The 21,172-nt window shown below is 39.4% G+C and overlaps 4 protein-coding genes across 5 annotated transcripts; 2 read left to right on the top strand and 2 right to left on the bottom strand.

Moving 5' to 3' along the window:
- Positions 1 to 175: 175 nt before the first annotated feature.
- imp3 (IMP U3 small nucleolar ribonucleoprotein 3) lies at positions 176 to 4,087 on the top strand. Of its 2 annotated transcripts, none has more exons than XM_061044138.1 (7): positions 176 to 420; positions 744 to 851; positions 2,571 to 2,645; positions 2,726 to 2,805; positions 2,943 to 2,994; positions 3,097 to 3,204; positions 3,431 to 4,087. In XM_061044138.1, the coding sequence occupies exons 1-6, from the start codon at positions 284 to 286 to the stop codon at positions 3,188 to 3,190; spliced, it is 546 nt and encodes a 181-aa protein (XP_060900121.1). In that variant the 5' UTR covers positions 176 to 283; the 3' UTR covers positions 3,191 to 3,204; positions 3,431 to 4,087. The 2 variants fall into 2 exon arrangements, with proteins under 2 accessions (XP_060900121.1, XP_060900120.1); XM_061044137.1 differs by having other exon boundaries at positions 177 to 420; positions 3,132 to 3,204.
- Positions 4,012 to 7,151, bottom strand: sec22ba (SEC22 homolog B, vesicle trafficking protein a). The gene is made up of 5 exons (XM_061044136.1): positions 6,953 to 7,151; positions 5,446 to 5,555; positions 5,108 to 5,268; positions 4,879 to 5,025; positions 4,012 to 4,614 (listed from the first exon to the last, which is right to left on the bottom strand). Exons 1-5 carry the CDS (start codon positions 7,025 to 7,027, stop codon positions 4,460 to 4,462), a joined length of 648 nt encoding a protein of 215 aa, XP_060900119.1. The 5' UTR covers positions 7,028 to 7,151; the 3' UTR covers positions 4,012 to 4,459.
- Positions 7,152 to 7,275: 124 nt separating this feature from the next.
- Positions 7,276 to 14,484, top strand: zgc:55943 (uncharacterized protein LOC406337 homolog). Its single transcript, XM_061044139.1, has 6 exons — positions 7,276 to 7,580; positions 8,706 to 8,847; positions 10,670 to 10,749; positions 11,709 to 11,779; positions 11,871 to 11,934; positions 13,494 to 14,484. Exons 2-6 carry the CDS (start codon positions 8,757 to 8,759, stop codon positions 13,530 to 13,532), a joined length of 345 nt encoding a protein of 114 aa, XP_060900122.1. The 5' UTR covers positions 7,276 to 7,580; positions 8,706 to 8,756; the 3' UTR covers positions 13,533 to 14,484.
- A 1,603-nt stretch (positions 14,485 to 16,087) lies between these two features.
- Positions 16,088 to 18,471, bottom strand: tsen15 (TSEN15 tRNA splicing endonuclease subunit). The gene is made up of 4 exons (XM_061044140.1): positions 18,245 to 18,471; positions 18,080 to 18,161; positions 16,994 to 17,129; positions 16,088 to 16,873 (listed from the first exon to the last, which is right to left on the bottom strand). The coding sequence occupies exons 1-4, from the start codon at positions 18,296 to 18,298 to the stop codon at positions 16,702 to 16,704; spliced, it is 444 nt and encodes a 147-aa protein (XP_060900123.1). The 5' UTR covers positions 18,299 to 18,471; the 3' UTR covers positions 16,088 to 16,701.
- Between the last annotated feature and the right edge of the window lie 2,701 nt (positions 18,472 to 21,172).

The following is a 21,172-nucleotide window of genomic DNA, read 5'->3' on the forward strand; positions in this document are numbered from 1 at the left end:
TTGATGAAATCAAGAAAAACGAGCCTTGTAGCCCGATACTTTGACCTTAGACTGTTAATATTAGGCTACGACTCTGACTCCGTTTGTTCTGTAAAGTGTTGGTAAGGAAATGATGTTACGGAGAACTCTAGGTGGCGCTGTGGTTCATGTTTGACGGACGTTCCACCCTAAATGATCGCCGAAGAAGAAAGAAAACACACGTGTTTCCTGTTTCCACTTCATGCTACATGAGAAGGAGTTTATCTTGTCAATAAATTGGTTTTAGTCAGCCGAACTTGTGAAAATGGTTCGTAAATTAAAGTACCATGAACAGAAGCTGTTGAAGAAGGTTGACTTCATCAACTGGGAGGTAGACAACAACCTGCACGAGGTCAAAGTGTTGCGGAAGTATCGCATCGAAAAGAGGGAGGACTACACCAAGTAAGATACAGAGATAACAGTAAACTTTTTAATTATTCACTGCTCAGGATTAGGCATGAGCCTCGAAATGTAGCGAGGTTACGCTTCAAAAATGGTTTTGAAATGTAATAAAAAATGTATCTTCGGCTGAGGTTAACTTACTTAGTATTTACAATGTAGAAGTCTCTCTCTTAGTCTTTTGTTGACTGTTTTGTTAAAGCTTTGAAACCCGGATTTCATTGTTATAATATCAGTTAACCGTATATATTATGGAACATTAAACACAGAGGAGATATATCGTATATTTTATATAATGTCTGTGCTTTCTCTGTCTCTCCTCTCAGGTACAACAAGTTGAGTCGAAACATCAGAGATCTGACCCAGAAAATCAAAGACCTGGATGAAAAGGATGGCTTCAGAGCTCAGAGCTCTCATCGTATGCTTGAAAAACTGTGAGTTTCTGACATTGTTTGCCCCAACAAAATCGTATATCAAAACCACTGTGTTATGTGAGCTGGTTATAGCTAAATGTTACAAACAATACAGCTGCTGATGTTGAATTGTTGTAGACACATTTACAAAGTTACAATTCACTTAGCAGACGCTTTTATCCAAAGCGACGTACATCAGAGAGTAATCCATTGATACACCGCCACCGAAGCAGCGAGAGCAATGCAGGGTTAAGTGTCTTGCCTAAGGACACATCGGACATGTTGCTCAGCTGGGGATCGAACCCCCGGTTGAGAGGCGACGACTCTACCAACTGAGCCACAGTCGTCCCCTTAACTCTAAAGCCGTTCGTGACGGGTTTAGTCACGAAACATGTGATTACAGTGATGAACTGTTTGATTCCAGCCAAGTGTATGCTGTTTTTTTGTTGTTGTTTTTAACCTTTATTTAACCAGTTTAGTCCCGTTGAGATTAAGAACCGCTTTTCCAAGGGAGACCTGGCCAAGACAGGAAGCAGCAAAAAAACACAAAGCTGCCGGAAGAGACACAAAGTACAATTTACAAACACTACATTCTGCATTAAAAGAGAACCATCTATGAGTCACATCTTGGCGTCAGCAGTTTAGAGTGACACCGAGATCGAAAAGCAGCACTGACACATGCGACAAGTGTGGTATACCGCTGTTTCTGAAATGGCACTTCCATGTTTCCATCTCGGCGCGACTGGTGGTAGTTTGAGCGGTCGAGCTAAAAACATCCTTTAGGATCTGCTTCAGAGTCTTTCTTTTTCAGTTTAAAAACCTTTAAGGACTGCAGCTCCTTCATGCTGTTTTTATGAGTACACGCAGTGAATGTGGTTTTCCTACTAAAGATGGATAGTTGTTTAATGTAGCTCTATTGACATCAACATTAGGACTGTTTGTATCGCTATGGATCAACACTTAATGTGATTGACAAGTGAACATTTTCACAAATTAAAGCTCACGAATTATACTCCTTTTAAACACGTTTCAATCAGGTCCCCAAAACATGTCTGTGGAGTTTCTTGTTCTAAATCCACTCTGATCCTGTATTTGAGCATGTCTATAAACCCCTCTATTTCTGCCCTGCTCAGAACAGACTGTTTCTGTGTCTGTACCTTTTATATGCAAGTGAGCTGTTTTTCGACCAAGACCCTGTGGAAGGGCTCGGGTGGCTCTGGCTTTCTTGCATCGTTCCTTAGTGTTTATTGTGGAAAACAAACTCAGAGGACAGAGAAAACACTTCTCTGTGGGAGTGTCCCCCACCTGCCTCCGAACGGCCTGTTTGAGCACACATTTTGAACCTCACTTTAACTTTTGGGACTATTACTAACAATTCTTCAACATTATTTATTCGTCTAGTTTTGTGTGAATACAGGCATCTTTTTTTTTTTTCCATCAGTTTTGCTGGTGCTTTACTATAAAGAACTAAACTGTCTATTTCAATTGATGAGCTTGTAGCTGGATTAAGAAAAACCTGCTGAAGTGGTAGTTGGTGTCATGTTATCTTTTGATCAGTCTCATTAGGCTGAGTGAGCCCAGGTTCCCCAAAAGAGAGCAAGATTTCATTGAATTCCTGTCATGCAACATGCTCCTGTGCTTACAAAAAGTCTTGTTCCCTTTTTGGTTTTGGACAGTCTTCCTGTATCAGTTGTTAAAATTCACAACATCACTGATGATTTCTCCGTTTCATCACATCAGGTACAGCATCGGTCTCATCCCCACCAAACAGAATCTGTCCCTAACAGAGAAGGTCACAGCTTCTTCATTCTGCAGGTAAAAACCCACCAAAACATGTTTGTTGTGAATATATACCACTACTCCTTTATTTCCTTTTACCTGTGTGACTCCTGCAGGAGGAGGCTACCCAGCATCATGCTGAACCTACGCATGGCTCAGAACCTGAAAACAGCCATCACCTTCATTGAACAAGGACGTATCCTTCTCAGCATTTCCAGGGTTATTTCCTGCAAAATCTCCTGTTTGCCTTTAATTATCTTGACAGATTGGTTAGTTTTGTCTATGCTCATGGGTAGAAATTGTCCCGCAGTGTTGTCCTTGACTCAGTGTCAGATGTGCGTGTTGGCCCTGACGTCGTCACAGACCCAGCTTTTCTAGTCACAAGGTCAGTGTCCACATTGTTTTGTCTTCTTGTTTTGTACTGCACAGCGGTGTTTAAACACGTGCAGTCCATTGTGGGTATAAAAAAAACAAAACATTACCAAAGTGTCTCAGCTCATCCTATGTCGACTGACTTTCTAGAAACATGGAAGATTTCGTCACGTGGGTGGACTCCTCAAAGATCAAGCAGCATGTCATGAATTATAACGAAGAGGTGAGTATAGTTTCAGGATCTGCTTACGTAACGTTTAGCCTTATACAAATGTTGACATGAATTTCTGCAAACAGTTTGCATGTCATTTCTAATTATACAAAGCTGAAGAATAAAGGTTGTGTCCATAAGGATTCAGCATTCCAATCAGTCATCAAACCTTGAAATGCCTTTGTTCATGTTCTGCCAATATTACGTAAATAACCACTGGGTTGTTGTTTTATTGCAGCGGGACGACTTTGATCTGGTAGTGTAAGACTCTTGACATCCATTCATCACCCAGGATTGCAGCAGAGGGTCATGAACTTTAAAACACAGGAGAGAAGTGTTTGAATTTCTTCTGAACTTGGACTGAAGAAGAAAAACTCCCATCAGAAGTAACTTGAGGGGGGCCATGTAAAAAGCCACCATGGCTTACTTTTCCACTGAATATTTCACAATCAGTGTCTGTCAGTCCATCTCAAATATGTGTCACAAGAGGTCACATGACATTTTAAATTCTATATTCATCAAAATCGACAACGAAACCTGCGTAGCCACGAGCAAGACGAGAGTTGAGACTCTGATGTTTCCTCATCATATTTGCTGTGGCAGGCTTTCATGTATGTGCAGTAGAGACTGTTCCTCCTCCTGTAGGTCAACCTTGTTTGCTTTGCATGATGTGTTCTTTGTGTACTTGCTGTTTGTGTATACTGGACTTGCTAATACTGGTTTGTGAGTGTTTGTATAAAGCATAAAGAGAAGGACTTGGTCCGTCTGTTCATGAAAGAAGTACAAGTGCCATAGATCCAGATGTTAAATAGAAATGGATAACTTGATAAATATTTAATCTTTTTTTTTTTACAATGTAAACTTTAGAAACAATAAACATTCAATTATCACAATATTAAGACTTCACCACAGCCTCTCCTTTTGCATACATGGTTCTCCTGAATACTGATACTCTGAAAGAAACCCCTCTGACAGTGTAAACATTGATGAACGATCAACACTCTGCTCTTGTTATTCCAGTTCACAGGAACATAAATGCCTTGAATAATAAAGTCCAATCGCAGACCTATGGCTCAGTTTATCAATAAGCATAATGCAACTTGAAGCATAAACACAAGTTTCTACCTCAGACAGGAAATGAATATGAAATTAAATGAATATGATCCCTCTAAGGCCCCCTTGTGAATAACAGAACTGTAACAGTTTGAAGTAAAACGTTTGTTTTCAAGATCATACACCTCCCTCATGAGTGCCAGTTGAGAGTCCATCAGAGCCACCAGAAACGCACATAGATGATGAGCGTGAGAAAGAACACACACACAGCGGCAACTTTGGCATAGGCGGAGCGGGTGTTGAGGTACTTTGCATCACTGCCGTACTTCTTGGACAAGCTGGAGAGATTGCTGGCTTTGGTGTCTAGAGCTGAGGTAAAGACAAGTAAAGACAATTGTAAAGTATTAATTAGTGTTAAAGATTCTGTTGACAACATTGTTGTCTTGTTCAGTGTCCATTGCAACAGGCTTTTCATGTATATTCATATTAAATGACAATGAAAAGGCCTCTCACTGTAGCGCACTAATATGAACACCTTATAATAAAATCCAAATGCCAACACATTGATTGATTATCTGACACAGGGAGACATGACCTAGAACGCCTGTTCAGATGATGCAGCGCAGCACTCACCAGACAGAGATTCTCCTCTTTGCAGAACTTCCTCAATATTCGCCACCATAATTCTCTGCACATCCTGCAGCTCCGAGTTAATGCTGCCCAAGTTCCTCCTGGACCTGCCGTCAATGTAGGACTTCTTTGTTTTCTGGATGTATGTGTCTGGAACAACATATGCATCATACAGTTTAAGTCTTGGTGGATATAGTGTTTATTTAATGTAACACATCATTAATAGTCTTACCAAATTCAATGAAAGAGTAAGGCCTTGTCACTGTGGGAACTCTTTTTCCATACTGCTCATAAAACTCCGTGTGGAGGTCCTCTAAGTATGCAAAAGCCATCTTTTTGGGACAGGAAGCCTCACAGAGGAACAAGTAGCACACACCCTGTGCTATCACATAGCTGGAAACAAGAAACAAGTTCATTCAAATTCATTGGTTCACAGTGATAAATGTATTTTGCTGAAACAAACAAAATTATAATTGTGCATTGTTATAGAATTATCATGTAGATTTATAACTTGGACTTTACATTGGTAAATGCACTCCTAAGTTAACAACAACGCTTGCTGCAACTCACTGGAAGTTCATGCTCCCGGCCTCCAGGGTGCAGCGGTCCGGGCTCTGGGCGTTCAGTTTGCGGAACAGCTGCTTGGCTTGACTCTGGTACTGCTGGAGGTCTCTTCCAGACTGATAACGAGAAGCAGAAAAAAAGCTTAAAGGTGCGCTCTGGAGATTTAGTGGTGAAATTTGAAAGTTGGAGAAGTGAAACAATTCTATGCTATACTTTCTGAACTGAATACACAAACTTTATTCAAAGGTAAAAATGGGTCCCTGGAACACTGTTTAGAGCTAAAAAGCGACCAGGAGAGTTACTGTTTCACTTTTGCAGGCCCACCACCATAACTTCTCACGTTGCATTTTATCTTCAAACAGTTCCAGGGAACACATTTGAGGACAGTTTGTGTATAGAGTTATGAACATATACCACAGAATCTGCACATTTCTCCAACTTTCACATTTCTCTACCAAAACTCCACAGTGCACCTTTAAAGTCACAAATGCTGTAAAATTGTAAACATGGCATTAAATAAAGATTAATATTATGATCACACATTTAACAAAAAACGATGTATGACATTTTAGGAACATGTTGAATGTCTGATATATAAAAAAAGAAAGATCAATCTTGGCCAAAACAGGTAGAATGAGCATTAGGTTTTATTTTGGGTCTAAAAAAAAGTTATTTCATTATACAGCATTTTCAATAAAGATAAAAACCAAAAACAACACAAGATGACGTTAAGCAGGTAAACACACACTGTAAATATTGACCCAAACATGCTACTTGGCTTAAATTCACAGTTGAGAAAATAAAGCAATGGTTATGAAAAAACTAAACACATTCTAGTTATGTACTAAGTTTCCCCTCTAATAATACACACAGAGTAAAACAATTATCATTGATGCTGTCAGGAGCTCTGGTCGACCCAGCTGGGATGCAAACAGTCATTAGACATCAAACATGTTGAATGAAGATGTAAAGTGTAATCTATCTTCACCTGCTCATCCTCCCGTATGGACGATCAGAACATCAAACATGTTGAATGAAGATGTAAAGTGTAATCTATCTTCACCTGCTCATCCTCCCGTATGGACGATCAGAACATGAAACATGTTGAATGGAGATGTAAAGTGTAATCTATCTTCACCTGCTCATCCTCCCGTATGGACGATCAGAACATGAAACATGTTGAATGAAGATGTAAAGTGTAATCTATCTTCACCTGCTCATCCTCCCGTATGGACGATCAGAACATGAAACATGTTGAATGGAGATGTAAAGTGTAATCTATCTTCACCTGCTCATCCTCCCGTATGGACGATCAGAACATGAAACATGTTGAATGAAGATGTAAAGTGTAATCTATCTTCACCTGCTCATCCTCCTGTATGGACGATCAGAACATGAAACATGTTGAATGGAGATGTAAAGTGTAATCTATCTTCACCTGCTCATCCTCCTGTATGGACGATCAGAACATGAAACATGTTGAATGGAGATGTAAAGTGTAATCTATCTTCACCTGCTCATCCTCCTGTATGGACGCGGCCAGCGGCAGTCCGTCCGCCACACGCGCGATCATCGTCAGAGAAACCATATCGATGTCAGTCAATAATCGGCTCCTTCAACTCTCAGCTCTGTTGGAACTTTACTAACTTTGGATGTTTTTTGCTGCCAACTTTGATGATGCAGAAAAAGTGAGCTGGGCGGAAGTTCATTGTGCACCGTTGAAATAAGCCCGGGTGGAAACAGATGAAATGCAACTTGGTCGTCAAATTTCCGCCGCATAAAGAAGTCGGAACGGACCAAACATTTTATATCGAAAATGAAGTGAAATTTTTTAGTTTTATGATTAAAATATTACAAACTAACGGGGATGTGATTTTATATTTGAAATCCACACTTGCCACTGTTTGACTCGCCTCTTTTTTTTTTTTTTTTCTTATTTTCCTCCTCTTGGATTGAGGATCCTGCCATGAGCTCCGGCAGTCCGAGCAGACAGCTGGCAGACGGACTGACTGCATCCCCACTGCTGATGCCTGTATCGAGCCGAGAGCTGCAGATGCGGACTGTCTGGGTCCTCCGTCTTAACTGAATCCTGTCTGAACCATAAACCAGAGGGATCCAAAAACCATGGACAAACCAGAAAGGTAAGTGGGGCCCAATCGCCGTACATTTATTCAACAATCAATTGATTATTTATTTGGCTCCGCTAATGCGGTATCGTTTCTGCATTGCCACGGAATGGCTGCTCTTTTGCAACATCTTTTGTTATTACTCTTATAGGTATCTCTGATCGTCATGCTCTCTGCTCTGATGCTGTGAAATGAAACGATGGTTGAAACATTATATTGAACGAAATGCTTTTGCCTTCACCTCTCTCCTGTTCTCAAGTTGCATGCTTCATTGTATGCAATAGCCCAGACTAAAGTGTAATGGGCTGCGGATTGTGTCAATGTAGGTAATGATGATAATAATATAATAACATATGATATTATACAAAGGAGGATAGTGACTGATTCTTAGCTGGAGGGTCGGTGCGGCCAGGCTCAATCATAACATGAGTATTGATCAGTACTTATCTTTTAGGGCTTAATGCAAAACACAGTCATTGTATGTACGGCAACAATGCTGAGGGTGCAATGTGCTCTTATTACAGCTGAGATGGAAACATTATTGTAGGGCTACAGTTTAATCCTATGATCATTGCAGAACCCCCCCCCCCCCCCCACCCCCAACACACACACACACACACACACACACACACACACACACACACACACACACACACACAGTCCCGGAGAGGACCCAGCAGCTTGGCACGGTGGCATCCCAGCAGCTTGAAAGGCCTCATTGTTGCTGTGCAGCTGGCACCGCCGCGCGCACGTTCTGATTGGTGTTTTCCCAGACCTGCGTGAGCGTGACTCACAACAACCAGGCTAAACCTATTTAAGTCTATTTTATTGTGTTTTCAGAGGAGAGTGGGATGCCCGCGTGTTTATATTCCAGGGTGGGGCGCTTCATGACTAATTGATTATGGAAATTGGGGATTCCCAAGCAGGAGTCCAGAGGATTTTCAGTCCGCGAGTTAAGAAATATAGTTCATTTCCTTCAAGTGATGTACTCTTGTTCAGGAATAAAAAAGAGCAAAGGATGTTTCATCTCAGATGTATTCCCCAGAGAGCAAACCTGTCTGTGATCTGAGGCTCATATCATCAGTTTGTGATCTCTTGATATCTGTATTTCATGACTCCATCCTGCCTGCCTGCCTCCAGGTGTGTCTGTAATGCTCACGAGTGAGGAGGAGAGCAGCTGAGGAGGAGGAGATGGGCTGCACCTCTGCCAAGCAGGTGTCTGCTGTGCCTGGAGGCGAGGAGAGTCAAAATAAATCCTACAGCAACGGGGACCTCATCTCAGGTCTGTCTTTGCACACACTGACATACACATTTCCCATGATGCACCTCCATATTCAGGTGGTTTTCCCTTTAGTGTAAATTAGGGATACACCGGCATTATAATGACAAATCAATTAACTTGTTTAATTCACTTGTAATATAATTTGGGTCACAGTCTGCAATGCATGATTTTAAAAGATAAGGTCACATTAACATCAGTATTGGTGTTAAATAAAATAATCCACTGTGCAGATGTCCACTTTTTCAGGCAATTTTTTTTTGCAAAATGTGACACATTGAATATTGCTGAGACTGATTAATTAATTACAAAGAGCCGTACATGAAAGTTCAGACAATTAGAGCTTTATATTATGGTGCCTTTTGTTCTGCCTAGAACCGAAACTAACAACTTATAAACTAATGCATTAGGGACATGTTGGTGATGTTTGATCTTCAAGTTGTTCGAATAATGAGAACATTTCCTGTAACGATATCACCCAGGTTAACATCTTCACATGTTTAATCTCATTCTCTTTCTTTACTAAGTCTCAAACATGAACTATTCAATTCACAATTTTATACAAACATTTGGCTCAAATGGTCAAACTATCAAAACTGGTATAGTTCAATTTCTCATCTATTCCAGTTCACAAATCCAATGAAATAGTTGATGATCTGTTTATAGATATGTTTTTGTATGAATGCAGTATAGATTTTTTAGCTTTTTAACACAATGTTTTGTAGATAAAGAAGGTAGAATAAAGTCATTATGCAGTGGCAGTAGCTCAGTCTGTAGGGACTTGGGTTGGAAATCGGAGGGTCGCCAGTTCAAGTCCCGGCACGGACCACTTCCGGAAGTTGGTCTGGTAGCTGGAGAGGTGCCAGTCCACCTCCTGAGCACTGCCGAGGTGCCCTTGAGCAAGGCACCAAACCCCAAACCTGCTCTGGAGTGCTCGCTGTGGGCAGCCCCCTCACTCTGAGACCTCTCCATTAATGCATGTCCATAAGATCCTGTTTGTGCATGTGTGTGTATTTCGGCCTGTGTGTGTGTTCATGTTCATTAGGCAGAGTGTAAACATTGAATTTCCCCTCGCGGGATTAATAAAGGATAATTATTATTATTATTATTATTATTAAAGTACAAAAAACACTGTACCTTTAAAAAAAAGAAATACCATAAATACATTTGAAATACAATAACATAGTGCATATAAGCTCATATTGTGTAAGTATTTTGGAAAATGGTGAGCAGTGATTACAAAGATGAACTATGAAAGCACCTGTAGACTGGAAAGATGTCAGACCCTTAATTACGGACCTTTAATAGCTAACCTTATTCATTACAGGTGCACATGAATGCTCAAACAGTGCCTGTACTAATGCTAACGTTTCTGTACAGGGGCCACTACAAATGAAGGCTTATCCCTGTTCTACTATTTAAAGCTGCTACAATGGCGTAATAAGCTGAAACTCTGATTAAACTACAGAATCTGCTGTGTTAGAACTACATGTATCCATCATGCTTCCTCTCTATGCATGGGTACTGTTGTTTTTATATCATGCCCTTTAAACGCGTGGGAGTGAGATAGAGGAGGGGGCCGTGTGCATGTGCAGGAGAAAAGGATGGAGAGGCAGAGAGAAGAGATGGATCGAGCTGACAGCTCATGTGTTTGACGCTTGCCAGCCATTGTTAAGAGAGGATTTAGTCTGCAGCGTGACAACTGAGGCACATAATTACTTTGCCAAGTAGTGAACTGTGAGAACTATTAACCCAGATGATGGTGCTGATTGTCTGCTGTCGTGTATTAATAAGAGATGTGCTCCTCTCTCTCACTCTGTCACAGATGAGTACAAGATGAAAAGCGTGGAGAAAGTCAAGTACATCAGCGGAGAAGAGGGCGGAGTGGATGGCCAGGACAGCACAGTGCGTGCTTCTCTTTTTTCTCCTTTAAAGAGTATTTAGTGATGATTTCTTCACTTCGTTTGAATTGTTTTAAATAAGGGGTTATTAGTTATCAAAATGACTCATGAGATCAAGTTTGCATTCAGTTCTGTAATGGTAAATACTATGCATATATCTACACTCTAATGATGAAAAAAAAAAGGATCGTTTAATGATAGAAAAGGTAGTTTCAAGACACAAGACGTTTATTGTCACCCAGTTTATACCGTACATGTACATTTGGGATAGCTTCTTTAGCTGGGAAATATAATAGAATACAATAAAATTGTAGAATAAGGAATCCATAATAAAAAATATAATGAGATTCTTTTGAAAATATGTACATTGGAGCTGAATATATACATCTAAGGCAGAGCATAGATATAAACTCATGACATTAGTGAGTATGTATCTAAGCTCCCAGGACATTTAATTCAAACATGTCTCTTTGTGCTAAGCCTCTACGTTGTCCTGACAATGACAGATAAAAGTCTCTTGTAGGTATGGCTCATGTTTCTTATTTCCTGGAACTTAAAAAATGAAGACTCATTCTCCAATGGGGGGGGGGGGGGCTTCAATTCATTTTGTTTCCATCACTTTCTAAAGTTTTCTACCCATTGCCTGAGACACACAGGAGTTTAGATAGCTAGCAATTCAGTACTTTATCTGTGTTTTTAAATGGTTCCCACATCCAGCTCTACTGGCTACTGTGAATACCACTCTTTATACTTGACAAGTCCCTCCCTAGCTTCCTGTTTTAAATTTAACCCCTAACAACAACAACAACAACAACAAGCAGAATCCAAAAGAAGCATGTTTCATGGGATGTTTAATATCAAAAATGTGTAATTTGATTTCTTTTAAATGTATATATTGTCTTATAGCTTATATCTGGAAGTTGAATGAGGTCATTTAAAAGTGTCTGTATTGATTCCCTGCAGGAGAAGAGTGCTCTCCTTGGTAAAGGTCAACACACGGATGAAACAGGGTCAAACGGAAATGGAAAGATCCTGTGAGTATCACTGACTGATGATCGTGTTTCAGTTATTTGTTCATTTGTATTTTAGTGGTGTGTGACTCGCTATTTGTTTTGGTCCCTGCAGGAGCATCCACTCCTCAGAGAGCCAACAGGAATTCTTCAAGATGCTGGATGAGAAAATTGAAAAAGTAAGGACCCCTCCCTGGAGCATCACATTCTGTTATTGTGTGTGTTTGGGTTTTTTTTGTTGTTGCACTAAGCTGCTGCTAAATAACATAATGGAGGTTAATCCTTCCACTGCAGCAAATCTGTAGTTAGAACACAGCAGATGACATGGTGATACCACAAAACAGCCCCAATCTGTCCTGTCCACTGATTCCACCACTGAGGTTATTTAAGGTGGAATTGTTCAAAACATGTTGTACTGACAGAGCTGCAGTGTGGATAAATCCTGTCACAGGGGAGAGTGGATTAGTTAGACCTCAGAACGACTCTTTAATGGTATACATGGCAGTGAAATTATACCATGTGTATTACAATAGAAGGCCTTCAGTAGTCTCTATATTTCTTCTCTATTTTTTGTCGACAAATACCATGAAAGAACTAAATCAACAATTTGATGTACTACTAAATACAATATGTGGATCTTAAACCGGCGGTTCTACTTCAGAATCAGAAAGAAAGAATGTGTTTTACATGTTGACATCGTTCTTTTAGGGGATGTCTTGAAGCCAGGTTGTTGCACTGGATGATCGGTTCAAATGGAGAACAGGCTCAGAGGTTTATTTTGAGCCGGTCCCACACAAACACACCATCCTGCTGCTGGAAGCGCTCACTAGAGCACCGAATGTTTATTTATCCACAGAAAATAGTCCCCAACAGGACGCCATCTACTCTTAGTCCTACTCCATTTTTTCAGATTTCTCTTTGTTGCAAATGTTTCACTTTCATCTCAGAGAAAATCCTATTTTTTCAAGTTGACTTATGACTCATCTCTGTAATATTTCTATTAAACCTATAATTTCCATAATAGAAAGTTGGAGTTTTTACATTGTTATTTCTAAATGGACAAATACAGATTTATTTCTAGAGAGACACAAACTGCCACAGAGCCTGTAGAGAGGTCAGGGATGATGAGGAAGAGCCGAACTCACTATGGTATGGCCATTTCATTCATGGCTTTTGTACGACACAAAATAATTAGTCACCTCCTTTCTTCTTGAGTTTTCGCCTGTAGTGTCCTACATGTCCCATAATGCTTTTCACTAACTCCTAGAGAATAAATAGGTTATTGAAAATGCTACGTGTCTTCAGCTGCATGTTTTAAAGCTTTCCTGATTATTTCTAATTAGCCTGTTACACAATGAATGTGTCCTTCAATTATTGTTCTCCATGTGTGTAATATGGTGAGGCTTGAATTACTGTGGGATCATGTCAAATAGCTGAAATGCACCGCTTGCTTAATTAGTAAAATGTCTTTTTTTAAATCAAAGATGGATGTGTACTCCTTCACTGATAATGATCACATGTTGTGTTATGATAGCTAAAGGACTTGTTCATGGTGTTTTCCAGATGTTGAAATAATGTGTTGAGATAAAGAGAACTGAACAAAGTTTGTTTCATGCATTGAAACATTTAGCAAAGCAGGACTTTTTAAACTGTTACACCCGTTTCATTGCACCCAGCTTTAGACACAAGATACCAATACAAGTTCAAATGTAACACCGTTGTTGTTTTTCTTTTACAGGGCCGGGACTACTGCTCAGAAGAGGAGGACATGACATAGCATCGTGGTCCATCGCTCCCTGTGTGACAGAGCTGTCACTCCAGTGTTTAGGATGGACTGTACCATGTATCAACATATCCGGAGGGGCTTCTTTTGACCGTCCCTTGTATGTACACGCCTGAGAAACATGGATTATTGACTTGAATGAAGCACCTTTTTGCCCTCCTGCTCACAACTTAAGCTCCTGCTGGTATGTCAACCAGCAGAGAAATGACCTCCAACAAAAGACGGTTCAGTATTGAACGTTTTCCCCGAATGGAGAGAACTTTGAGGTCTACTTACTTTAAAGAAGCCATTACGACAGACAGACATCCTGAACTTTCAGTACTCTCGCTCCTCTTCTGCTTGGATAAATCCTGGAAGATAAAAAAAACAACATGGCTGTCACTGAGACTTTCTGTTGACATTTGAAATATTCAGACTGTCACTAACTTACATTTCAACAACAGAGGAAACCAGTGCTTTTGTGGACACTGATTCAAAGTGAAATAATGTCCATCTGCATCATTTTGAACATTTCATCCCTGAACGCCTCCCCCGAAAAGTCACGGGGTTTAAACTTCCTGCATTCCAAGACACAGTATGAACCTCTTTTCCACAGTCGGATGGCCAGTACAGTGTGTGTCTGTCCACGTCTGTTTCTGCTACCATGTAGAGTATTTATGTTGACTAAGGCTCAGGGTTTAAGTGTTGTTATCTCTGTCTCATGTAGTCAAAGTCCTTCCTCTCATTAAGACACTGTTGCACCATTAAAAAGACACTTATGCACTCACACGTCGGGGTTATTGTAGTGCCCTGCTTCAGTCTGTTTCCATGTTAACCCTAAAGGTTAATGCATCACATACAAGCGTCATTATGTGTCATTTTGCTCACCAGTGTTATGTTGTGTTCAGTTTCTATGTTGAATTTTTGTTTTTCTAGAAAAATAAAAAAGTGTTTGCAGTAACTTGAACACACAGTTTACATTGTTGTGTTTCTTCAACGTGAAGTGAAGCCGACAGAACCTGAATCCTTTTTAGAGACCATGCAGTGGTTTTATTCAAATGAATACGTCACTATTAAAACAATAATGAAAGCAAGTCAATATTATTTATACTATTGCTGGACAGCTAAAAACCATCCACATCCATATACGGGTTTGTTTGATATCAGGGAATTTGGGTATAAAATGTATCAACATATATGTTGCCTGTTAAAGTGAGAAGAAATTGCAGAAGAAAATTCTACACGTTTTAGCATTTGACATCTGTGTTACTGTAATGATTTAAAGAGGACATATTATCCCTCTTTTCCACCTTTGAAAACAGTCCCCTGTGGTCTAAATGAAACATCTGTGCTTTAGTCAAAATAGAACATGAATCAAGCACCAGAGGAGGTTTGTGACCCTGTATAAACCAGCTCTCTCAGAACGCTCCGTTTTGGTGTGTGTGTCTTTTTAAATGCAATGATCCCCTCCCCCCACCTGTAGTTTTCCCTGTAGACATCACTCCTCTGTAGCAAGAATAAAAATGGCAGACCTACACAAAAGTTTTGTTCTAGGCTGGGGGTGGAGTCCAGGGGGGAGATATCAGGGGAGGGGAGCAGATTTTTTTTCTTTTTACCAGAATCCCACTGTGACATCACAAGTTGAGCAAATTTGAAACAGAGCACTTTTCTCTGTGTTTTAAGACTTATGCAGACCACAAAAAAAGGAGTTTTTGTTGGTAGAGTCGTTGCCTCTCAACCGGAAGGTCAAGGGTTCAATCCCCAGCTGAGCAACATGTCCGATGTGTCCTTTGGCAAGACACTTAACCCTGAATTGCTCCCTCTGCTTCGGTGGCGGTGTATGAATGGGATTAGTTACTTCTGATGATACTACATAGCAACAACTACCATCAGTGTGTGAATGTGTGTGACATGAGTGTAAAAGTGCTTTGAGTAGTCGGAAGACTAGAAAAGCGTTATATAAACTCAAGTCCATATACCATTTACTTTAAGTAAATACTGTTAAGCTTCTCTCACCAAAGACCACTGATACATTTATTCTCCATTACAACAAACAGAAGCAGGCGAGATAAGCGTGATTTGACTTGGCTAGCTTATTGCAACACAAAGTAAGCTAACTCAATGCAGATCAAACATTCAACGAGTCCTAATGACTTCATGGTGTAACACATCTACACAAAGCTGAGCTTACCCTCTATAGCTGCACATGCATGCGATCAACCAGTACTGGAGAGAGTATTTACAGAAATCTCAAACTATTTAAAATGGTGACTTCAAAATAAAATAAAAACATGTCTCTTTTGACAGAATCAAAGTGACATTTCATCTTCACCTGAAGCTTCATTTATCAAACATGATGTTAGTATTCAAAGTCTTCACCTGGTTTCTGGTGCAGCTGCTAACTTTAGTCACATCGGTCAATGGCTCTTTCAAAATAAGGTTTTTCTGTTGTTTAGAAAATCATATTAAACAAAACAGTTGTTACGTCCCAAACTTGACCATTTTGGCACAATCTGAGAGATCCTTATGAGAGCTGTTTGGATAAAATATAACTTAATGATATAAATATGTATCTCATCATATTTTAATTTATTTTTACAGACTTACAACAATTCATTTCCTGCAGCTACCTCGGACATTAATACGAAGACTGTAAGTAGATGCACTGGGATTCTGTGAAAGGCTCGACTTGAAGGCACTGATCAACTGGAGTGTGTATATGAAGTGTATGAAAGAAACAACTCTCCTTGAAAAAACTTCTACAGGTAAGTGTGTGTTTTCATGTCAGAACCGTCACAATCAGAGGGGTCAGAAGACCAGAGGTGAGGGAAACAGATGAAAAGATGTACTTATACACAGAATCATAATTTACATCATAACTAACTCTTCATGTCATTTGAAAACTAAATCAAATCTCTCTTTGGTTAACCTCTCTACGTCCCAGTTAAGATGCAAAAGCTCTAGAGTTTGAGAATAACTCTTCTCTGGTTGGATGAAGCCAGTGTTGTTTTCCAGGGAGCTCTGTGGTTCTGTCCGTTTGCTCCTGCTGCCATGTAAAGTCAGCACAGCCAAACCTTTGTACAGTGTGGCTTACAGAGACAGACACAGGCAGTGGATCTGCCTGACCCGTTCTGTTCCTCTATGGTTCACAGACAACGCCAAGATGTCGCCTCAGTCCAGCTGCTCAGTGTTGCTGCCTTCTCTTGCGATGCTGCCGGCGTCCCACATCCTGAAAGGGTCCAACAGGAGGGTCAGGGGTCACCAGCCCGTCAGTCATCCTCTGGTAGACCAGAGTGGAGTCAGAAGCTACAGCACACAGCAGCATGGGGAAGCCTCTGTCCAGCACCTGTCGAATGCTGCAGAGCAAAATGGAAAAAATATTGAATCTGCCTAATTTGGGACCCTTTGGTAGTACAAGTCTTAAACTAAATGTAGGAGGGTTATATAGAGTTAAAAAAAAACCAAAAAAAAAAAACCTTTTGTGGGTCAGAGATCGGTGAACAGGCAGAGGTAGAACTGTCTGTATAGGTGCTCCTTCTTTTTCCCTCCCCTCCAGTAAAACCAGCTGTAGCTCAAGACTCTTGACACAAGACACTTCTTTCCACCCACGCACTGTAGAAAAGAAGTCAGAGGTGTTTATAGATTATTTCAAATGTAAAGGATTTAAGTATATCTATCGTTAAGGTATTATGTTAGAGAGATTCAAACAGTAGAAAAAGCTGCACACTCAAACAGTACAAACTCTTCCGATGCACGAGCGCAAAAAGATTTACAAGAAAGTAGGAAAGTCAGACGAGAAAGGCTTTTTAGCTTTTTGCTGAAACGCGTCCACTGCTGGTCATTTACGCTGCTGCTTTACCCAGATTAAAAGAGGTTAAAGGACATTTAGTGTGCTGACTTTTCTCTTTTTTATTATGTTAAAAAGGGTCTTGAGTTGATCCTTCATTTTATTCTTTCAAATGTTGTATTGTTGTTGATTTGTGATGCAACTTTTATGATTACTGCAAACGTTTAATCTCCTTTGCAATGGACATTGAACTGAAAAGAGAGAGAGAGAGTGAGAGGGAGAGAGTGAGAGAAGAAGGGTTGCGGATACCTTTAAGGTCACTAAGTTCATTATGGATGTTTAACAACTAGTGGAGAAATTTGCAGAGCTAAGATTAAACAAACACGACATTGTAACTTTGCTAAATGTTGCTAAGTGCTATGCTTGTGATGGATTAATGTTGGATCTTTTTAATATAATATAACTACGAGTAAGGTCTTTTACCTGCTCTTTAATAAAGTGTCTTGAGATAACATTTGTTATGAATTACAAATAAAGATTGATTGTGAATGATTGACATCTGATAAGATGTAAATTCTGATACTTTTTACTTTCAACACACATCAACAAAATATGTATTTCTTCAAGTTTTAAGACACACTAAATGAGTGTTATTTATAAGATCAATACACATATCCACGGCTTCATTATAATGATTGATTTAGTGCAGTGAAAGCTGAAGGAATTAGGAGTCTATCTCTGTATGTTGTTAGTGATGGCCTCACTGTTAACTCACCCTCAGTCAGATCCATGTACACCAGGAAAGCTGCATGAATCTGTTCTTTGTCCTCCACCTCGAGTTTTTGCATTTGCAGATACTAGGAAAAGAAAAACACGGATTATTTCCATAGACTGTAAATATTACGATTATTTCATGATGACCTGTGAACGCAGCACTCACGGTGGGATGCAGAAGGATCCAGTTCTGAAGAGGTTTCTCTGACACGTCCGACATTGTAAAAACTAAACGTGTCTGATGAAAGAAAGTTCTCTCATAATAACGATTAAACTGTCTAATTAATGGTGCAGTTAAGTCAGCAGCTGATGCGGCATGTGCATAGACTGTAAATATTGGGCATGTGTTATGTTTTCAGGTATGCCGGCGTGCCACAGTGTAAGTTGTCCGGGTTGAAAATGTGTCTCATTCGTGTTTTCCGCGGAGCCTGTCAATGTGGGGGGCAGCTGCTGCTGTTAGACTGGCTGAAAATGTATCAATTATCAATAATTATTTTTATTTACAAATGAAAGGGGGTTTAAATATACATATATACATATATACATATATATATATATATATATATATATATATATATATATATATATATACATATATATGTGTCAATTGAGGATTAAAATAACAACAACCATCAATTAATAAATACTAGAAGACCTCATTATAATTGTTGTGATTTATGTGTGTAGCCTATAATTAATATTCTTGAGATGCATTGACAGACTGGACTATTCAAAGGACTGCATTACCATTTCATGAGATTACACATATTTATGCCGGTGATTAATGAGTTAAAAAAAAAAGTTTATATATCAGGAAAAAGTAGGAAATCACACTTTAGTTCTGGTTTATGGACACTTGTGGGATTTGTTTTTTTACACAGGGTTACTTCTAAAAATGTGTTTGATTTCTGTTACGATATGGTCCACCAGTTAAGATGTGGTCAGACAAGTGAGGAAACAACCCAAAGAGACAAAAGAAAGAAAAACAAAATATTAATGTGAATGTGCCAAACACTGACTCTGTCCTTCGTTTATTTATGGTAACATTATTTCATCACTCCAGCATCGGTTCATCTTTATTACCACTCAGTTTGTGGACATCAAGAACTTGCTGACAAACAAAAATCTGATTAGACTTCAGAAAATTTGACTATGGACACAATGCTGGATCTACCAATAGATGAAGAAGTAGCATTTATTTCTAATCCAGTCGCCCCCTGCTGGCTATTAATAACAATGCAGCCTTAAGGCACTACTGCTTTGGCTTCACTCTTGAAACATGAAACTATAAATGTCCAGTCTAAATAATGTCCATGATAACTACATCCCTCAGTCTGGCTAAAGTTAACTTATAGAAGTTATCAACCTTGTTGCTTGTTGTCATGGTTACTTTTGTAGATTGACGCATCAATATTAGTTTTTGTCTGTTTCATAACCAACTAAAAATCTCCAGGAGCTTTGAGTATAGCTTTGCAATAGCATATATAAAATGAAGTGGTATTATCTGTTTGCATAACACCATAATAGAACATGGACATGACATAATTTAACTGCATCTTTATTTTTAACTTTTAATATGTATTAAATAACATTTTCACTCTGACAGTCATATGACTGAACAGTGGGCAGACTGGTCTGTGTGAAGACTTTGAATACTGAGAAGATGTTAGGAGTGAGAGCTGATTTTTCTGCTCTTCTGTTGGCTTCAGATGTTGTTTGCAACAAGGACCAGAATGTCTATGTACTGGAGCCATGGTACCAGTGACTGAACATGGAGAAAGAGGAGGAGAGTTTCACCCACACACTGACACAAACACTCAATAAGCTCTTCCTCTAATTATACACTTACTCTACTTGACTCTGTAATTGACATTTTCAAAGCTATCTTCAGCCTTTACTCGATATACATTTCCTCACTCATCACTTTTCACTCACTTTTAGTTTCCTCCAGCATGAAGCCTTCACAGTATGAGCACACCAAACAAGCAGGACAGAGGGGGTTTGATGTGGTACAAAACTACAAATACATCTTTTAGAAATAAAAAAATATATTTCACAGTTAATGAAGTGCTGTAAACTCCTGAAACGCCTCCACTTCTAGATCTTTCAGACCTGTGGGAAATGAAGTCGAGGACTTTTGACATTGATTTAAGCAGTAATATTCATCAATAGTTTTATATTCATATATATTATCAAATACATTAAATAAGAATATAATCAAACTTAGGAAAAGAGGTTAAAGGATGGGATTTAGTTTAAAGACATATTTTTTCACATTACATATTCAGTTTTTTAAATGTGACACAAAACAACGTTCACTTATTTAGTCTGGAGCCCTTTGACCATTTGTAATGGTTCTCAACGTGTGTGTGATGTAGGTCAACTTTGGTACCATGGAAGAAAAATCCAAAGTGTCTAAGACATTTCATTTAAATGACAACTAAGTAAAGTTATTCTGCTGATGATTAGAACGTATGTCAGAGGATATTTTGAGCTTGTTAGGCAACTTCTGGTTACAACATCAACGATGAACTGTCAAGCTTTTGGTTTTATTCTATGACAAGACAACAGCATTTAAAATGTAAGCTCTTCTTTTGTTGTCCCTGTGAAATGTGGATATCCTCAGTAATGATGCGTCACACACACATAGTTTGCACACAATGATTTCATGAAGAGGAGTCGGTGAATGTGTAAATATAGCTTTGAAGTGAAGAACATCAAGCAGAGAACATTTGTCTAAAGTGTTCTTAAGTACAAAACGGTATTTTACAAGTTAAGTCACCACTGATCCTTCTATATGAGAGAATACCTGCTATGTTACCAAGATGTCAGAAGTTATACATCATGATTTATTAAGACACCTCATCCACATGGTCTATAAAAATATGTTTGTTTTTTTTGCACGTGGCTGTATTTGGAAATCAGTCTCACCTGTCGGAACATTGAAATGTCTTATAGCTGACCGTGGTTATGTGTGCTTATATTTTCTGGTGAGAAAGCTTTGCCCTCCTCTCAGCTGCAGGCTCCGGGTGATGACATGCTGCTGGGGTACAAAGAAAGCCCACCAGGAGCTGGCCCATCTTGTCAAGCTAAC

This window comes from Labrus mixtus, chromosome 8 (genome assembly GCF_963584025.1).
Source record: "Labrus mixtus chromosome 8, fLabMix1.1, whole genome shotgun sequence".
Classification (NCBI taxonomy): domain Eukaryota; kingdom Metazoa; phylum Chordata; class Actinopteri; order Labriformes; family Labridae; genus Labrus; species Labrus mixtus.